We start from the raw sequence: 19,312 nt of genomic DNA, 5'->3' as shown, positions 1-19,312 counted from the left end.
AAACAGGCCTGTTTTAGAAGCACACAGTGATGTTATCAGTAATAAAAATCACACAGGTACAATCCATACGGCTTCACAGCGCTCACACTCCGGCTCACAGCGCTGCCAGCGACACTACAGCTCCCCTACTTAGCACTACATTAAGGCAGGCATTATTATCCTGACAAATCCCCCTATTTGTAGTGCATTGGTACGATCCAGAGGATGCCCAGAGCAGCCGGAGGAAGCATCCAAACTGCACACGCAGGAGGGGACAGGACCAAGACTTCCTGTTTCCATGACAACGCAAGCCTGCAGCCTGAAGAGTACAACCACAGAAGGAATGAACATGAAGTAGGGGGTAAAACGAGGGGAGAGATGGAGAATGGATAGATAAATAGATAGATAGATAGATATTTAGATAGTTGATACCTATCTATCTATTTCTCTTTTCTCTTGCTTTCTCTCTCTCTCTCTCTCTCTAAGTCTCTATCTTGTTTTCTCCTTCTCTATTTACCCTCTTTCTCTTTTTCCCTCCCCTTCTCTCTCTTTATTTCTAGCTCCCCTTGTTTCTCTTTCCTTTCCTCTCTCTCTCTCCCTCTTTCTCACTATACATAAGTAGAGAAAGGGTAATATAGAGACGGAAAGACAAATGGAAAAAGGGAAACACAAACAAAGGGAGAGAGAACGAGACAGAAAAAGACAGAGGGAGAGAAAGAGGATAATATAGACAGAGAAAATAGGAAGGCTAAAAAAAAATTATGAAATTAATAAGAAAACAGAGTGAGAGGAGTAGAGAGAGAAATAAGGAAGGGAAGAAAGGGGAATAAGGGAGGAAAAATAGATAGATAGATAGATAGATAGATAGATAGATAGATCTCGCTCCATCCCTTCTTTCTCAATACCTCTCTCCCACTCTCTTTTTCCTTCTGTCTCTTTTTTTGCTTTCTCCTTCTCCCTTCTATCTACCTTATTTATCTCTTCCTCCTTCTTTATCCCTAGCTCTCCTTGTTTCTCTCTCTCTCTCTAGTTATCTTGCTCTATCTTGTTTCTTTCTTTCTCTCTTTCACTTTTTCTCCTCTCTATATTATCCTCCTTCTCTTGTGCTCTCTCGCTCTCTTCCTCTGTCCATCCCTTTCTCCATGTTTCTCTCCCACACTTTCTATCTCTCTACCATTCCCTCCTTCTGCCTCTTTCTTGTTTTCTCCTTGTCTATTCTACCTTCTCTCTCTCTCTCTCTCTCTCTCTCTCTCTCTCTCTCTCCCTCCCTGACCCTGCTGCCTCTGCTTACAGCATTGCTACAATAGTCTGTAATTATTGCCATGGTTACCGCTGAAGCGTAGATGAGCAGTGACCTCGGAGCTGTTCGCTTCTCCTCCCCTCCTGTTTTTAAATACCTTCATTCTGTACCATTAAAACACTTACATTTCCATCTCTATCTTTCTGTCTTTTCTGCTCCTCATTTTGCCTCTATAGCATAGCCACTCTATCCCAAATATCTCCAAGTGTGTGTGTGTGTGTGTGTGTGTTAGCATGTATATGCAGTACTGCAGGTCTTTCTCATCAGCTGCTATGTGAGTCCATGGACGCAGTCCCTGCTGCAGCCTCGCAGTCCCACTGCTCTCTCCAGATCTGACCTTGGCTTTGACTCTCCTCTTTTGGCCTGACTCTTCAAACGGCCCTCAGACAATAATACATGCTAATTTATTCATTTGCTCTAGTACCACCACATCTTGGAGGTCTGCGACTGTAAACGTAGATTCAAGTGTTATGATAATTAAGCCCCAAAAACAGAAGCAACCTCTGACTAAGCTGGACAACACTTCGAGAGTGGAACACACGTACACACACACATACACACACACACACATATAAAATAAGTAGAAGAAGCGCAAATGGTTTTTACACCACACTGTTGAATTGGTCATCATGACCACTGTACCTATTAATCTGTAATGACGCACATGCTGTACATTTTAAACACCAGCGTCTGTGGAGAATCTGACACCATTATTAAAGGTGCAGTTTATCATTTTTTCAAAGTGTTTGTAAACTTGTAGCTATCACATAATTCCCATATATCTTAAAAACCCACACACACATTAACTTACAATACTGCTGTGCAATGCATTGGATTGGTTTCTTCAATTACGACTCCTGTTCATACATATATACACAGATATAAACACACATATATACACAAATTTCCAGCCCAGAAATTAGCACCACCTCCAGTTGCGCAGCTCTGTTCCTTTTTATTAAAAGGCAACTAACAAGGCATCAGTAGAGAGAGTGGAGAGAGTTGGTAAAGACAACATGTCCATATTTTCATCACAATTCGCCTCACAGGAATCAGATTTGCTTAAAATTACAACCAGTGCTATGAGTTTGGATGTTCACAAGAGCAAAACAAGTCAGAAATTACTGTAAATAATGTAATAAAGTAAAAGTTAGAGGAATCACACTTCATAAACTCATTAGTGAAATGGACACAAACTGCCTATTTAAGTCATGTATATGCCGGAATCAGTGAGGGACACCGACTCCCCGGCGGCCCCACTGCCTACAAACATGGCTGCCTTGAACTCCATTTCCCAACACAGCCTTGGACTCCAGCTGCCAGCACACACACTCACTGTCCAGTCACCTGATTACACACACCTGGACTCAGTCACCTTTCACTATGATGAAAGCACACACCAAACAAACCCTCAGTGAGAAGTATTGTTCAGTGTTCTTTGTTCCTGATGTGCCAAGCCTTGGTTATTGTTATTGATATTCTGGTATTGGAACTCTGCTACCGTCCTTTGGTTTCTGAGATCCTGGTTTGCATGATGAATTATCAATCTTTTAGTAAAGTTGTGTGTAAATTTTTCCAAAGGCCAAATCAAACAAAAAATTCCCATCAGATTTACAAAAGTTTCAGTAATGCTGATATTCGTCATACTCCTGTGCATAAGTTGATAAAGGCCAATCGGCCATAAATTACCATTTCTGTATTTATGGCACAGCTGATTTATATTTAGTGTCATTTACAATACTCAGGAAAAGGCAAAGCTCACAGAAAACTGGAAATGACAAAATGATGACTAAGTGGTGAAAGAACACCTGCTAAATGTGGCATACACTAAATCATCCAGTAATGCAGCTCAGCCACTGCAGCGTGTCAGTTACCACAGACACACACTAACGCTTTGTCCTTTTATGGGGTGCCATTATTATTATTATTTTTTTGGAATTGATTAGCTAGTCTTATTTGTCTTCAGTTATTTGTTTTTGAGTTTCACTAAATTTCCATTAGTATGTGTAGCTGAAATAAATAAGTGACTTAAACTTGACAACGTATATAAAAATCACAGTAACTCACCGACAATTACATGAAGCTGATCAGCTGACGGTTGACATCAGGGAATCTCCTTATACATATGTTTACTCAGGAGCTATCATAGGATACACACATTTTTGCCAACTAACAGCATTTTTATGACCACTAAAGGTGTAAATGTTCTTGCGAACAATTTACGAATAAATTTGTACATATCCGTCTTGATAAATAATGCCCTTTTTTTAATTTAGGCACTAGAATAATGTTTTCATACTGAAATATTATTAGGACCTGAAGTAATACTTCCACATAAAAATATCTATAAAATTAATAAAAACACTGCCTTTCAATGGACCAGTAAAAAAAAACAGTTCACACATCGAGAAACAAAATAATGATTACACGTCCCCCACTAGGCTTTATAAAAAAGCAACCATAACTATAACACGGCTGGGAGAACAGGTGAGCCCTCCTGTGTTATTTTGAAATGAAAACAGTCCAGTAGCAATCATCAGGGAGAAAAAAAGCATGCCAGATACATCACCTAAGGTTTGACAGTGGACATGCTGACAAAACATAATGGCGACTTAGTGGCAGACCTTGATGTTTGTCAAAACACCTTATTTTATCGTTTTGATGATAGTGAATCAGATCAGGCCCAGAAGCCTTTGTATAGCAGATAATGATTTGTGTTTATGTTAGGTGAATCTCTGGTGTCATTTGGGGAAATGGATGTAACTGCAAACGGCAAACAAGCTGTGAAGGACTAATGAATTAAAAGCCTGTAATGCATGAGTGATAATTATGTCTCCTCTCCACTGGCCAGCTTTGGCTCATAACAATGATATGCATGCTGCCTGGCCCATCATTTCGTTTAGACAATACAAACAAACAAAAGAAACATCTTTTTCTCTGCAAACACAGTCAAAAATGTTATTAATTAACACGGAACATCATTTTCCCTAGAAAATAGATAGTTTGTCATAAGTAGCTTGCACTGAGTAATTTATTAAGGATCAGGGATAGACAGTTGTTCAGATACATGTATTTGAAATATGTATTGGTTAGTTGTGGAGGTCGAGTGGTATATAATTTCTATCAACTTGCTTTCTTGCTGTATGTTTTTGTACTTTCAAAATACACTTGCACCAAAGCTCCTCCTCCACCAGAAATACTCTGTAACACCACAACATAGAAAAAGGATCCGCTTCTGTCTGTGAACAGTTCATGAACAGTGTAGCAGCTTCTTTTTGTGAACAGTTCACAAAGAGTACAGTCATTTTTGTTTGTGAACAGTTCATGAACAGCGGGGACCCTGATCAGCTTCTTTTTGTGAACAGTTCACAAAGAGTACAGTCATTTTTGTTTGTGAACAGTTTGTGAACAGTATAGAAGCTTCTTTTTGTGAACAGTTCATGAACAGCGGGGACCCTGATCAGCTTCTTTTTGTGAACAGTTCACAAAGAGCACAGTCATTTTTGTTTGTGAACAGTTCATGAACAGCGGGGACCCTGATCAGCTTCTTTTTGTGAACAGTTCACAAATAGTACAGTAATTTTTGTTTGTGAACAGTTCGTGAACAGTGGGGAACTTTTCATGAACAGTATAGCAGCTTCTTTTTGTGAACAGTTCACAAATAGTACAGTAATTTTTGTTTGTGAACAGTTTGTGAACAGTATAGCAGCTTCTATTTGCGAACAGTTCATAAGCAGTACAACAGCTTCTGCTGGTGAACAGTTCATGCATAGTGCAGAACCTTCTCATTGTGAACAGGTCATAGAAACTACAGCAGCTTCTACTGCCAGTTCAAAAACACAACTTTTTGTTAATGTGAACAAATCATAAACAGTACATCAACTTTTCTTTGTGAACAGTTTGTGTAGAGCAAAGCAGTTTCTCTTTGTGAACAGTTATTAAACTTTGAAATACCTGCTGTTTGTGAACAGTTCATAAACACTGTAGCAGCTTTATTTATGAACAGGTCAGGAACAGCACAGCAGCTCTTGTTTGTGTTCATGAACACCATAGTAGCTTCTGCTTATGAGCAGTTCATGAACAGCACAGCACTTTCTGTTTGAGAACAGTTCATGATAATGTCAATTGTATTCTAAGCTTGTGTTCTGCCAACTGTAAATCCCAACATTGACCCTATTTGCATCCAATCACCTTGTATCTGGATTGTATCGTGATCCAGAGAATTCTAATCATAGCCATGATTACTGACATGTGAGTGTTTAATACTTTTGGGAGGCTTTTGTTTTGGCACAATGTACAGGTTTGAAAAGGTTTATGAGGCAATGTATTAGAAGGAGTTTTGATAATTATGAACTGAAATGAGTTGTGGTAATGACACAATGTATTAGCAAGGATATTGGATATTGACAATAAATTGGGAAAGTTTTTGTTTATGACTATGTATTGCAAGAGATTTGGGTTATAAAATTAATTTAATGGGAGGAGTTTAATGGGAGGAGTTATGATATAATGAATTGTGAAGGGCTTGACAATGACAATGTATTAGTAAGGGTTTTACTTATGATGCAATGAATTGGGAGGGGTTTTGTTATGACATAATGTATTGTGAAAGGATTTGATATTTGGATAACCATATTTGTATGGTTTTGGTTCTTGAATATTGGGAAGGGTTTCGGTTATAATATTATTTAATGCAAGGGGTTTTCGGTTATGATGCAATATATTGAAGGGGTTTGAGTTATGATGTCATTAGTGTTTTTGTGATGCAGCGGGCTCTGTTTTTGTATTGGGAGTTTTTTTTTGTTATGATATAATGCCTTTGATTATCACAATGTATTAGGAAGGGTTTAGGAAGAGTTATGATGTAATGGGCCTTAATTATGACACAACATATCAGGAAGGGAGTTTCGATTATGACAGTGTATTAGGAGGGGTTTGAGAACCATTTCAGACTATATGAGCAAGTGATAATGTGTAAGATATCACTCCTTCACTTCATCTTCAAATGAAAGTATGTATCTGTGTAAGTTAGTATGTGGTAACACACTGTTAATGAAAAATGCATGTGTATGTGTGTGTATGTGAGAGATGTGTAAGGAAGCAAGCAAAATTTGTATATGTTTGATTTTTCCCCAAAGCCTTCCTTTAGCAGAGGTGTGTGTATGTGTGTATGTGTGTGTGTGTGTGGGTGATGCATCTGTTTAAGTGTTTAAGAAAGTGAGAAAGTGATACTATGTCATTATACGAGGTTTGTATGTGAGTATAGGTGTGTATGTGAGTAAGTGGGTGAATGTGAGAGGTTTGTGTGTATATTTATTATGTGTGATGTATACTATATGTGAGAAAGTGAGAGGGTGGTATTGCGTTGGTGTGGGCATTTTTGTACGTGTGTATGTACCTGATTCGGGGTGGGGTCTGCTATCGGCAGGTACGGAGACGGTCCTGCGGAGCAGCTTGGTGCGGTGAGACACAGGGCGCCGTTCGCTCATAAGAAGAGGATGAACCTGGGCAAACGCAGCACACACACACACACACACACACACACACACACACACACACAAATCAGCTCCATGGAGCACAGTCATGTAGTCGAATAAACATGTGATCAAGCGTTCAATCCATTTATCACATTTTCTGCATTACAGACAATTTGCATTAGAGATTTTAAGATATTAAAATTTTAGTGTTATTCTAAACACATTTCTCCAGTATTATGTCTTACTTCTCTCAGACGTTCTATGCACTGTTTTGGGGATGTGAGCATGTCTGCACAGGGTGTGTCTGCACTGTTTCCGCACTTGCATTATGTGGAAGAATTCTGGGGGGATGTAAAACTTAGCACTATTTATGTTTGAAAGCGTTTACATTTTGTTAGCAAGGCAGAAACAGCAGCTGAGGCTAGGATCATTAGCTTGGATAATGCTCTAATTGCTGTGTTCATGTTAAATTCTACCATATCAGTCTATAATCCTTAAAAGAACTCACGTTCATTCATTTACTCTTCTTCAGTAGGCGCTTTATCCGGGGCAGGGCCACGGTGGATGACTATTTCCTGATTTTTATTTATTTTTGATTTTTTAAATTTATTTATTTATTTATTTTTGCATGTTCATGCTGGAAGTCATAATGAAAGCCATGCCAGGTGTCTGACTTCTGAGTTTGGTCTGATGTTCTTCCAGGTCAGAAGGTAGTAATTACAGTTACTTTAATATGATGTGACATTTGTGTGAACATGGTCGTACCAATTAGTCACATGGATGAGTACTGGATCCTAATTTTATATTCACACCTGGTATTAACATTGGTCTAGGGAGATCCAAATAAGATGTATAGTTACATATGTTGCGTATCTAGAACTTTATGAGGATGGAATGTTATGTTATGTCACTGGATCTTCAGTGAAATACTCCTAGACTAGAAGATTTATGACTATTAATTGCATATCGCCCACTTCTCTCTTAAACAAGATTCAGACACAATGACAGCTTCAGGTTTCAGGCTCTGATGGTAAATAAGGCAAACTTTCAATGCTCTAGCACGACCAAGCACATTCCACTGTTAGAAACACTGACTATTCCTCCAAGTCTTAATTGTCATGATGCAATACAGGATTATATAACAAAATGCTGTTTCATCCTCTCCTACAACTCCTTCGTGTGCACACACACACACACACACACACACACACAGTCAGAATGTAAAATTTAAGACATTAAAACACCCAGCTGAATACAATGCATCGGTCAGTATAAAAGGGAGCATTAGGGTTCAACAACATTATACAGCAACTAACAGTCTAACACTCAATATCATACATCATATAGCAAACTGCAGAAACAATAAGTCTGCAAATTATACCTACATATTGCATACACTGCGTTCTTAATTCAGTGCTCAGCTGAATTCAGCATATATTACAGACTGCTGCGGCTGCTGTACTGGTTGCTGAAACTCAGCTTCAGTGAATATAGTGGTTGCTGGTGCTAGATAACATGGTAGTCATTTAAATATACCCTGAGACCCCGATTTTTCTGTATATAAAAACATGTACAATCTCGACATGCAAGCTGTTTGCCTCAATGAATATGCAATTTGGGGCAAATACAGGGTGATGTCTATGCAAATAGATTAATTTAGTACTGTGATTTCTACTAGACTGGACTTACAATATGTGCATGCGGTAAGTTTTAGTCTCGCTTTATTCTTCTGGAGGTCTCTGACTCACTGCAGCTATCCAGAACAATTAGCAATGCAAAAACCAAATTTACATATTGTTTCCTTCCCCTTCTTTACATGTGATGTCATTGACACAATACCCTGTTTTTTTTTAACATTCTGTTTATTATGTTTTTTACAGGAAAGGGATAAGAAATTGCAGATGAGAAATGCAGAACTGCCCAATTATTCTTTGAAAATCGCCCACAATGCGCCCACTAGTTGCGTGCACGATTTACCCCATTGCACATGCAAATTAGTGCTCGTTACTTGGAACCTCAGTAAATCTGTCCCTGAGCTGGCAGTTTGTTTGGCACTCGATCCCAATAAACTGGCAAGACAAGATAGGTATATACGCCATTCTTTGTTTTTTTGCCACATAAAATAGCTCCAGATTGTAATTGAAAGATCTAAATATCAAAATCGACATGTTTACACTGCAATTAAACTAATGAACCGCAATTAAATTTCTAATTGTCTATGTCTAAATAATACATTTTAGTTATTTAGAAAATTTAAGATCGCCATTTTCACAGGAACACATTCCATATGCAGCTAAATGTGGCTTATTGTTGTTGTGTGCTTTGTTATTTCACATTAATAAAGCAGTTTAGCATACAAACTTTATTTAAATCAGGAGCTCCAAAGTGGAACGTTTTCATCATTTGGCAACATCATTTGATAGTCATGGAACAGGGGCTAAGGTTGTGCAAGGAAGGTTTTGAGTTGAGATCACCAGACTGCCACTGATGGACCTGTGAGCAAGACCCTTAACCATGAACAGCTCAGCCATTTGCCAGGATTGGAGCCATTTAACTGGACTTCTGATTAGATAGTATATTTCCTGATAAAATAGAATCTAAAACTTTTGGAGTTTTTCCTTGCCACCGTTGCCTCCGGCTTGCGCATCAGGGATAAATTCACATATTTACAATTTATTTTGGTTTAATTTAATTTGAATCTATTTATTTCTTTAAAGCTGCTTTGTGACAAAAGCACTATACAAATAAAATTGAATTGAATTTTACTGAACTCATATATACTGTTGTTTTCCTCACCTAATAGTTTGCTCGTTGCTAATTATTTATTTAATTTAGACTTTTTAAATAATTATCATTATACTTGAGTTTCAAATTTCAGGTAGTAGGTGTGTATAATAAAATGGCATCTCAGTGTCTTGTAGCTGGCAATACAAGTCATTGTGCACTCCGAGTTTGACTGATTTGTATAAGAATCAGAGCCTCAGTTTAAAACTCATTTTGTGTTCATATCTCTTTGATGAGTTTGAAGCCATTGCTGCGCTGAGTCCAACACTGACAGCATGTCAACAATATGGCTATGGAGGTCTGTTCCAGGTTTTACAAATACTATGGAGATCCATCTGTAATGGTTCCTGACTTACATTTAATAGTAGATATGCATTACTTATTATATGTTTAACTTCATTTTATCCTCGCTTTGCTGTTCAAAATTAAAAACAAATTGACTGGAAATTGACTGGTGTAAGCAGGTAAAATAATTTCACCTAAATCCATGATTGCTTTATAATGAGGTTAATATACTGTACATATTGTATATGGAGCACAAAGTATGAATAACTTTCCAATATCTAATTTATAATTCCAATGTACAGGATGGGGAAATAATCTTGGCTAAAGCTTGCCTAAGCTAACCAATCAGAAAAACTTTCATCAGAAACATGCATCATGCATCAGAAACAAACAGTCTCTTTGAATCTGAGAAAGCTAAGTAGAAAAACCTAATCTGGTGTGTGTTATAATTCTATAATTCAGTAGTTTAAATGGAGAGGTAGTTTAAATGGACATATCTCATCTCATTAAGTAGTTGGTGAAGTGGATTCAAAGGCACTGAGTATAGTATTGTAATCCTTTGTTTCCTTTAATAATACAACTAATATTCAATTCATTCATCTTCAGTGACCACTAGGGGTGTAACAATACACTCCTGTCATGATTTGATTTGATTCACGATATTGGCTTCATGAATTTGATTCGATTCTCACATTATTTTGTACAAAAGACTCCTTTTTTATTTCTGAATCATAAACAATGCAAAACAATGTGCATTTTTGTATGGATAAAACAAAATAAACAAAAAAAATGCTATTTAATATTGTAAACAAAATGTACTACAGGCTCGCTATATCTTAAAAATAAATGTATAAATTAATAATAATAATTTAATAATAAATAAAAAGAAAATAAATGTATAAATTCTCCCAAACATTTTGACTGAAAAAAACAAAGTGTCTGACCTGGGGAAAATGATTGACTGAAACATCATGTAGAAATAGAGCTCCAAAGTCGGCCAAAATGCCCGATTTCTGCAGCCTTTAGTGTTTTTTGAAAGCTACTGAAAACCTATTTTTAACCATTACAATGTGGTCATGTAACTGTATAACATATAGTATAACGCATGTTGGCTGTTGCAATCTGGAGCTATCGCGCTAACAGACTTCACAAGTGCCAAACTCACAGGCTCTCCACGAAAGAATGAGATCATGTGACCAGTGTGCTATCTATACATTTTCTATATAACATCATGCACAGATTGGGACCTCTGGTGTTCAAACAGTGCAACTGCATTACACTATTTCATAGAATGCTGATTTGCATGATGTGAATTGCGTGTCCACGATGCACATTGTCAGATTTTTTGCATTGCGATGCATCGTTACACCCCTAGTAGCTGCTTTATCCTGGTCAGATGGTTTGGAGCTTAACTAAGGAGCAGTGTGTGCAAAGTGGGAATACATCTTGGATGGGACACCAGTCCATCACAGGGCACTGTGCACACATATATTCACAATTTTGTTCTTTTATAATCTGCCCTGTCTGATGAGAGACAGGTGACAGTAATCCTGCCCCCATATTCTCCCAATTTGTTTGCTAATTCTCACCAATTATTAGTTATTTCTCCCCAATCACATGACAGTTACCAAGCGGGGAGGGTGAAGACTAGCACGTTCTTCCTCCGAGACTTGTGAACACAAGAACAATGCTGAAAGAGAGACCAATGGCCTTACTAGTGATACAGGCTGATCACATGCCTAAATCCAGAACACCTCCCGCTAGTACGTGGAAAAGGCTTTGGCAAATTCACAACAACAAGGTTCATGGACAGGACAGGGACAACGGTTTTGGGCCACGATGTGTTGGTGGCATGACTAGCCAAATATACAGCTGTATGATTTTTCTGCCACTGTTATTGATGGCTCTGCAGGGAATTCAACAGACTATGCAACCAATGCAGTAAATCTCCCCAATCTGGCCTTTTGTTGGTGTTTCAACTCTGGTCTCATCAGAACAGAGAACCCAGTCCTATTTTTGAAGAGTCTCCAAACAGGATTTCATGTGGCTTTTGTTTCAGTAATGCTTTCTTCTCACACTCTTCCAGAAACTCCAGATTTGTGGAGTGTTCAGGCTTGGGTTATCTTGTGAACAGATTTCCTCAGCTTTGGATCTCTCCACAGCTCCGATATAACCCACACAATGTTTAAACTGTTATAAAGAATTCGGAGAAAAGAAAATTCCATAGAGGATCCACAAACTTACTTCATCATAAAGGTCATCTCCTTAAAGAACAGAAAAAAATCCATTCAAATGTTTGCTCCGCATCTGAGTAAAGTGCAGCCAAGAAACTATTTTTGTAGCAAGACAAAACATATGAAATGGTAGAACATTAAAAGCCATAAAGCCTGGCATGACAACCAGAGGCAGAATGTCTTATGAAGCAATGAGTCCCAATTATGTCAAAAGAAGAACTGATGAGAAGCACACTAATGCCAGTCTGAAGGTTTCTCTGAATCACAGTGACAGTTTTCTTCAGATCTGGGGGTGAATTTCAACCAGCGCTGTAGGGGATATGATGAGAGTCAACAGAGCAGTGAATGCTGAGGTATATAAACAGATTTTGACTCATCATACTCTGTCTTTCGGAAAATGACTGCCTAGTAAAACACCCACCCAAAAATACTGCACACATAATTAAGATCTACACGGAGGAATTTGAGGAGACACTGCACATTGTGTTAAATCAGATTTATCAGACCCTCTACCTCGTCACTGCTACCGATTTGAGATGTAGCCAAACATGAATATATTATTTACATTGAACAGATCTGGATTGTTGTTTTGAATGTTTGCCAGACAGGTTCAAAAGGCATTCGGCTGAGCCTAAAGGTGCGCATCGGGACTGGGATCCTGAAGGACGAAAGCAAAAAAGTCACACAAGCGAGACGTTTTAATTTTCATGCTGGTACAAACAAGCGTTCTGATACGAAGTTCAAAGAAATACAGTGTTCATTCATTCATCCTTAGGAACTGCCTGTTAGAGACTAGAGAGTATTCTTATTCCTGAAATTTCCTTTTATGGAACCCAGTTACACGGTGTAAAAATGTTCAGGCAGTTTGTATCCTATTAACAGAAACTGTTTTAGGAATTTTAAAAACAAGTGAGGTTGATGTTTATACTTGTCAACTAGCTAACACCATAGTAGCTTTGACAGAACAATTCAGCCTGTTTGCTAATAGTTATCTGTCACAATGTAGCTAAAGCTACATATTTGTAGTGATGGGTATCAGATTACATCCCTCACTGATTTAGACTTTCATCATCCACGGCCTTAGCGGATATGCTTGAGATGTGAATGTAGTTGACACCACATTCACATCTCAAGCATGTCCGCTAAGGCCATGGATGATGAACGTCCTGCTTTACAATTGCTCCTTAAACAACACTGAATGGTTTACTACTGGTTGAGCTATCATCATATGTCATTGTAAGGAATATACCACTTAGCATTATAGAGATCATAGAAGTCCATTGAAAGATAGTCTAGAATAAAGGTCAAGTAAAGTACACCTACTTGAAAATTGTACTTAAGTGCAGTAAAAAAAGTACCTCTGGACACATCTAAAGCTGGGTGGAACCATGTGGACAGGAAAAATCACCCCTCTTATAGCTTAGAAGATACCACTAGCACTACCTCAGTTGAAGACACTAAGGGAGGCCATAAAAGAAAATCCCATAACTGTTACTAAATTAATGTTTATTTATATTCATGGTAATTACATCTGGTGTGTTTCCAGTAAGTAATCAGTTGTGATCAGAATGAACCGTTTTCAGCATACTCTTTTCAGGTAGTCCTAAGCCTTTTTCACAAAACTGCACATGCTATCAATCAGGGAGATTTGTCTATAATGTGAACAAGCTGATGGGGGCTGCTGAAGATAGAAATATAAAACACTTTGAACATTTTAATCTGGCTCTCCATGCTATATTAGATAGAGCTGTACCACATAATTGACTTGCAATACACTGAGTTGCCAGTTTATTAGTTAGTGGATCATTATATCTAATAAACCAGCAAATTGGTGTATCATCAGGAAGGACCCTGAATGGGTTGACAATCTCCGGAGAGAGAGACAATACATCTTATTTAAAGCCAACCGAATAGACTATTTTTGGCCCGAAATCATGACTCAGATGATTATTTTATTTAATTTACTGAAATCCTCGGAAACACATCCATTTTCATGCTTCTACTCCAGGCATGCAGAGTTACAAAAATAAAAGACAGCAGTAAAAACATAAAAGCCAAAAATAAAACATTAGCATACAGTAAAATAAATGGTGAATAATTGGCAGACACTAGGCAGGTAATTAAATATTTAAAATCAGCAAAATGGTCCAATTTAAAGCTACACAATATGGGCAAAAGTTTGTGGACACCTGACCATCACACCCATACATGCTTGTTGAACATCTCATTCCAGGTTTATTTCCCCTTTGCTGATATAAAAAGCTCCACTCTTCTGGGAAGGCTTTCCACTAGATTTTTGAGCGTAGCTGTTCGGATTTGTGTTCATTCAGCTACAAGAGCATTAGTGATGTCAGACACTGATTATGTAAATCACCTGCATGTAGTTCACACCTTCGAGTTTGCCAAATCTTTCTCGAGTGAAATTTTAAGTGGAATTGTCCTAAACAGGGTTGTTACAATAGTGTCTATGCCACTGCGCCTTTAAAAACAAGCGCTCTCCTTTAATAAGCCCCAAAAAGTCAGGCATAGAAAATGCAGATTCAAGAAGAAAAGTTTGTTTTTCTTTGCTGTAAAATGTAACGCACTGAAAAAAAAAAAAAAAAGCTCACTGAATTTACATAACTCAAATGTGTACATCAGTTCCACATGGTCGAAGTGAGTTACATTGACACAGTTTGTTTCTGTATATCCAACATGATCATGTATTCTATTAGCACTCTAACCCGAACTGGGGCTTGAACCCCAGCTGCTGGTGTTATGAGGCAGCAATTCCAACTGTGCTATTATACCACGCTTGTTTTAATTAGGCTAATTTTCATACTCCAGTCCATTTCTTTCCTGAATACTATGTGTATTGATCATATTCACTCTCTATTATAGAAATAGGTATTTAAAAACATACTTAAATTACATTTAGTATGCTGTTGTTGTTCTTTTGTCTGCTACCATCAGGGGTCACCACAGCAGACCACCTTCCATTGTGTACTGGGCAGTCGTGGCCTAATGGTTAGAGACTCGGACTTGTAACCCGAAGGTGAACCTGAAGGTTGTGGGTTCGAGTCTCAGGTCCGGCAGGGATTGTAGGTGGGGGAGTGAATGACCAGCGCTCTCTCCCACTCTCAATACCACGACTGAGGTGAGACCCTTGAGCAAGGCACCGAACCCCCAACTGCTCCCCGGGCGCCGCAGCAAAAAAGGCTGCCCACTGCTCCGTGTGTGTGCGTGCGTGCGTGCGCGTGCGTGTGTGTGTGTGCACTTGGATGGGTTAAATGCAGAGCACAAATTCCTAGTATGGGTCACCATACTTGGCCACAAGTCACTTCACTATCACTATATTGATTTGGCACAGGTTTTACACCAGATGCCCTTTCTGATGCAACTCCCCCCATTTATCTGGGCTTGGGACTGGCACTGACAGTGTACTAGCCTGTGGCGCCAAGTGTGGGGCTCAAACCCACAATCCTGAGATCAAGAGTCCCATTTTTATGTAAACTATACGTAATATTTTCTCTTACAGGTGACTGACCACATATTCCCTTTTTTCAGTGTATGATGTAACATTAAACCTTAATTATGCACATTATTATTAACACTGAATACGGCCCTCGGTGTAAAGCACAATGCAAAGGTGAGTATTTAATCACTTGAGTGCTGAATAAATAACATGTTTTAGAGGTTTATACACAGAGAACACAGAATTCCTGTAAGTTACATCTACACCGTCAAGAACTCACAGAAATACTGACAGGTCTAACAGAACAATATCTCCAACTGTGAAGGGGTTTCGAACAACAGATGTCCAAAGAGGAAAAAGTAATTGGTCGAGAGTTTGTGCTTTTTTTCAGACAGTTAAGGAAATTAGGGAAATTTTTAAGGAAATTTTTTTTTACAACAATATTAAATCATCTGAAAATCAGGCAGGCCTCCAAGACATTTATTAAGAATAAATGTTATTGCACAATAGATTAAAAAAAAGAAAAATAGGAAGAAAATTATTTGCTAAAACATGATGAAAACAAGCTCTTAGAAAAATACACCAGAGGCTTCAAGAGAGACATGTATGAAATAATATATACTGTAGATAAGCTAATGAAAATACACAAGCAGACAACTGAATATGCCATGTTTAGTCTGAAAAGCAATTTTTATGAAAGTGGAGAAAAGTCAGGAAAATTGCTGTCTCAAGCAAAAGGAAGTGTCATAAGTTATAGCAGGAACTATAAACGAAAGCAGGCTGTGACTAAGGCTCAGGGGAATTTCTACTGAAACAGGTATACTCCTGCTGACCTCCCTAACAGTAAAGAATGATCTGTTAAGATTTCTAAGATTCCATACAGAGAAAATGGGTGCTTGAGAAGGAAGGTAAGGAAAGCCATCAGTATAATAAAAGGGAAAGCGTCCAAGGTGTAGATGGATTGCCCATACTTTAAAAACAGTTTATTCAAATCCTATAAGCACTAAATTATAAACCTAAAGAGAATCTCCTTAGCCAGCCAGCACTAGGGCTTAAAAATCAATCAATTTTTTTTATGTAATGTGAGAATGTTTTCTGATTTTATACACCCAGATTAGGTGGGATTTATAACAGGAAGTTCATTGTCTAATAACTTAAATGACAGTTAATTAAGTTGAGAGAAGGACACTTCAATCACCCCCTTCTCACTAGATATGAAAAAAAAAAAGCTGGGGTGGAGTCAAAGGTTTGTTTATTTATTTATTTTACAATTTTTGGATGTGGGGTTCATAAACTGAAAAAGTGTGATATATGCAGTCCAAAGACTAAAAAGAAATATTGCAATGACAAATATTAAGAATTAAATGAGTTAATGTTATTCACAAACAAAAATCTCAAAAAGACATCAAAAAGACATCAAAAAAACACTTTTTGTTTCTATTTGCTTCTAATTTTACATCTTGATAGTTAATATTTAACTTTAAATTAAAGTAAAATAAATTTCTTTATATTTAGATTCAATTCAATTATATTCAGAGACAAAATTAACTCTAAGGAATAGCATTAATTCTCAGAAATGGACTGGCTTTGACTTTTTCTTTAACTATCAAGGGACTCAAGACAGAAGGACAAGCATTCTCTACTGCTGTTTAACTATTTCTGAAAGGCAGTCAGATTCGACACGTGGATAAGTTGGGGTAGAGTCAGAGAAAAGGCGCATTAGTTGCTTCTTTTTGCAGACGACACCTTGTGGCTGTTCACAGCTCCTGCTTATTCAGCACCAGAATAGTTGGATACGGTCAAAAGCTCTACTCTCAGAAAAAAAACTGTAAACTGTACCACTCCTAGTCCCTCTGATATCTTCAGTATGTACTATATTTCACCTGAATACAGTACACCTTTAAAAAAAATAGTAAAGGTACGTAATTCAACCATGAGGACCTCGTTTTTTGCCTTTCAGTTAGCTTTTAGAATAAATTGATAAAGATGTACTACATTAACCTGTAAAGTATACGCTACAGGTGTACTACAGGTAAAAGATACATGCCTGAGGGTACCACTCCATCCACAAGACACTAGCAGTTTCCTACCTTTTTTCTGACAAAAAATTAGCTGGTATGATATCTGATTAAAGTTTGACATAAAACCACTGTATAGGATTTGTCACTGAGCACTAAGTAGATCAGAAATGCAATATATTGGGTGTTCACATGTTAATAATATAGTACAGATCAATACATTTCCATTACTTCCAAAGATTAAGGCCAACATGGACAGATGAAAGTCACTACATCTCAGTCTGCAGGGAAAACGAAGCATCATTAAAATGGTAGCTGCACACCAGTTCAATTATACCTCAGTGTTCATGCCAGTAAATAGTCCTACAAAAATCTTTAAAGGGTGTAATCAATGAATTAGGGAGCTTTTTCTGAAATTAAAAAAAAGGCACCAACTTAACATTCAAAAGAAAAAAGAATATGAGGGGGCTTCACGGCCCATTCTGGACCAACACGGCATGGATTTTATGAGAGGAAAAAGGGGCTAGATGCTGGTCTGCTCATGGGCCGAGATAGTGAGTGCGCTTACTGCCCCCTCTAGGCCAACTGAGGCTTTTGTCACTAACCAACCAAGTGAAGGGAAAGTTTTATTTTAATCTGTAACAGTCTTCAGGAGGTCTGTGTTTTTTTAAATTATTATTATTTATTTTTATTTTGATACATTAGTGGAAATCACAACCCACCATTAATAATCAATGACTGGGGACAATCAATGACCATTAATAATCAATGACTGGGGACAATCAATGACCATTAATAATCAATGACTGGGGACAATCAATGACCATTAATAATCAATGACTGGGGACAATCAATGACCATTAATAATCAATGACTGGGGACAATCAATGACCATTAACAATCAATGACTGGGGGCAGTCGTGGCTCTAATGGAGAGTCGGACTTGCAACCCGAAGGTGAACCTGAAGGTCGGGATTGTAGGTGGGGGGAGTGATTAACCAGCGCTCTCTCCCACCCTCAATACCACAACTGAGGTGAGACCCTCGAGCACGGCACCCAACCCCCAACTGCTCCCCGGGTGTGTGTGGGTTCACTACTGTGTGTGTGCGCACTTGGGTGGGTTGTATGCAGAGCACAAATTCGGGTCACCATACTTGGCCATAAGTCACTTCACTTCAATGTTGCATTTATTATTGAGATCTATCTGACTCAATAAATCAATCATTCACTTGAACTGGACAAGTTTAATCCAAACCTCAATAACTGAAAAACATCTAGGCCTATAAATAATGCCAAATTGGACCCTGCTGTGTTCTTTTAGTGGAGTTTATTAAAAAAAAAGCTCTATAACTCCAATAAATATAAATAAATAAAAATAAATATAAAATTTGAAGAATGCACCTAATATTTGAATAGTTCATAAAACAATTCTGTGCTGAGGGGGTCAGTGGGTTTTATTTATTTATTTTTATTTTTTTCAGCTAACAAAACATTTGCGAATGGAGAAAGTATAGTGACCAAAGTGGAATGGACATTTGGAAAATTTCCACATTACAAAATAATGCATCCGCATTAATAAACACTAAGAAAAAAAAAAAAAATGAGGCAGGTGGACAATACTATGTGCTGGAAGCATCAACCAGGCATAATTCATTCATGAGCTGTGAAAATGCTTAAATTTTGCACTTCTCCACTGCACACCCTGGTGACTGGATTTGAAATTGTATCTCTCTTTTTACCTCTCAACGTGGACTGCTATTGGTAGGTTTTATTATTTATCC

The 19,312-nt window shown here is 37.9% G+C and overlaps 1 protein-coding gene across 4 annotated transcripts in view; it reads right to left on the bottom strand.

The window, feature by feature from the left end:
* syngap1a (synaptic Ras GTPase activating protein 1a) overlaps nt 1-19,312 on the bottom strand; it is a 126,849-nt gene that overhangs the window by 75,714 nt on the left and 31,823 nt on the right. For all 4 annotated transcript variants that reach the window (XM_034307383.2, XM_053236700.1, XM_053236699.1 and 1 more), the window contains exon 3: nt 6,678-6,783. In XM_034307383.2, the coding sequence (XP_034163274.2) occupies nt 6,678-6,783 (106 nt within the window). The remainder of the gene's footprint in view (nt 1-6,677; nt 6,784-19,312) is intronic.

The sequence above is a fragment of the Pangasianodon hypophthalmus genome, chromosome 9 (genome assembly GCF_027358585.1).
Source record: "Pangasianodon hypophthalmus isolate fPanHyp1 chromosome 9, fPanHyp1.pri, whole genome shotgun sequence".
NCBI lineage: Eukaryota > Metazoa > Chordata > Actinopteri > Siluriformes > Pangasiidae > Pangasianodon > Pangasianodon hypophthalmus.
Note: the sequence above shows the minus strand (reverse complement) of the source record. Positions and strands in the feature narration are given on the sequence as shown.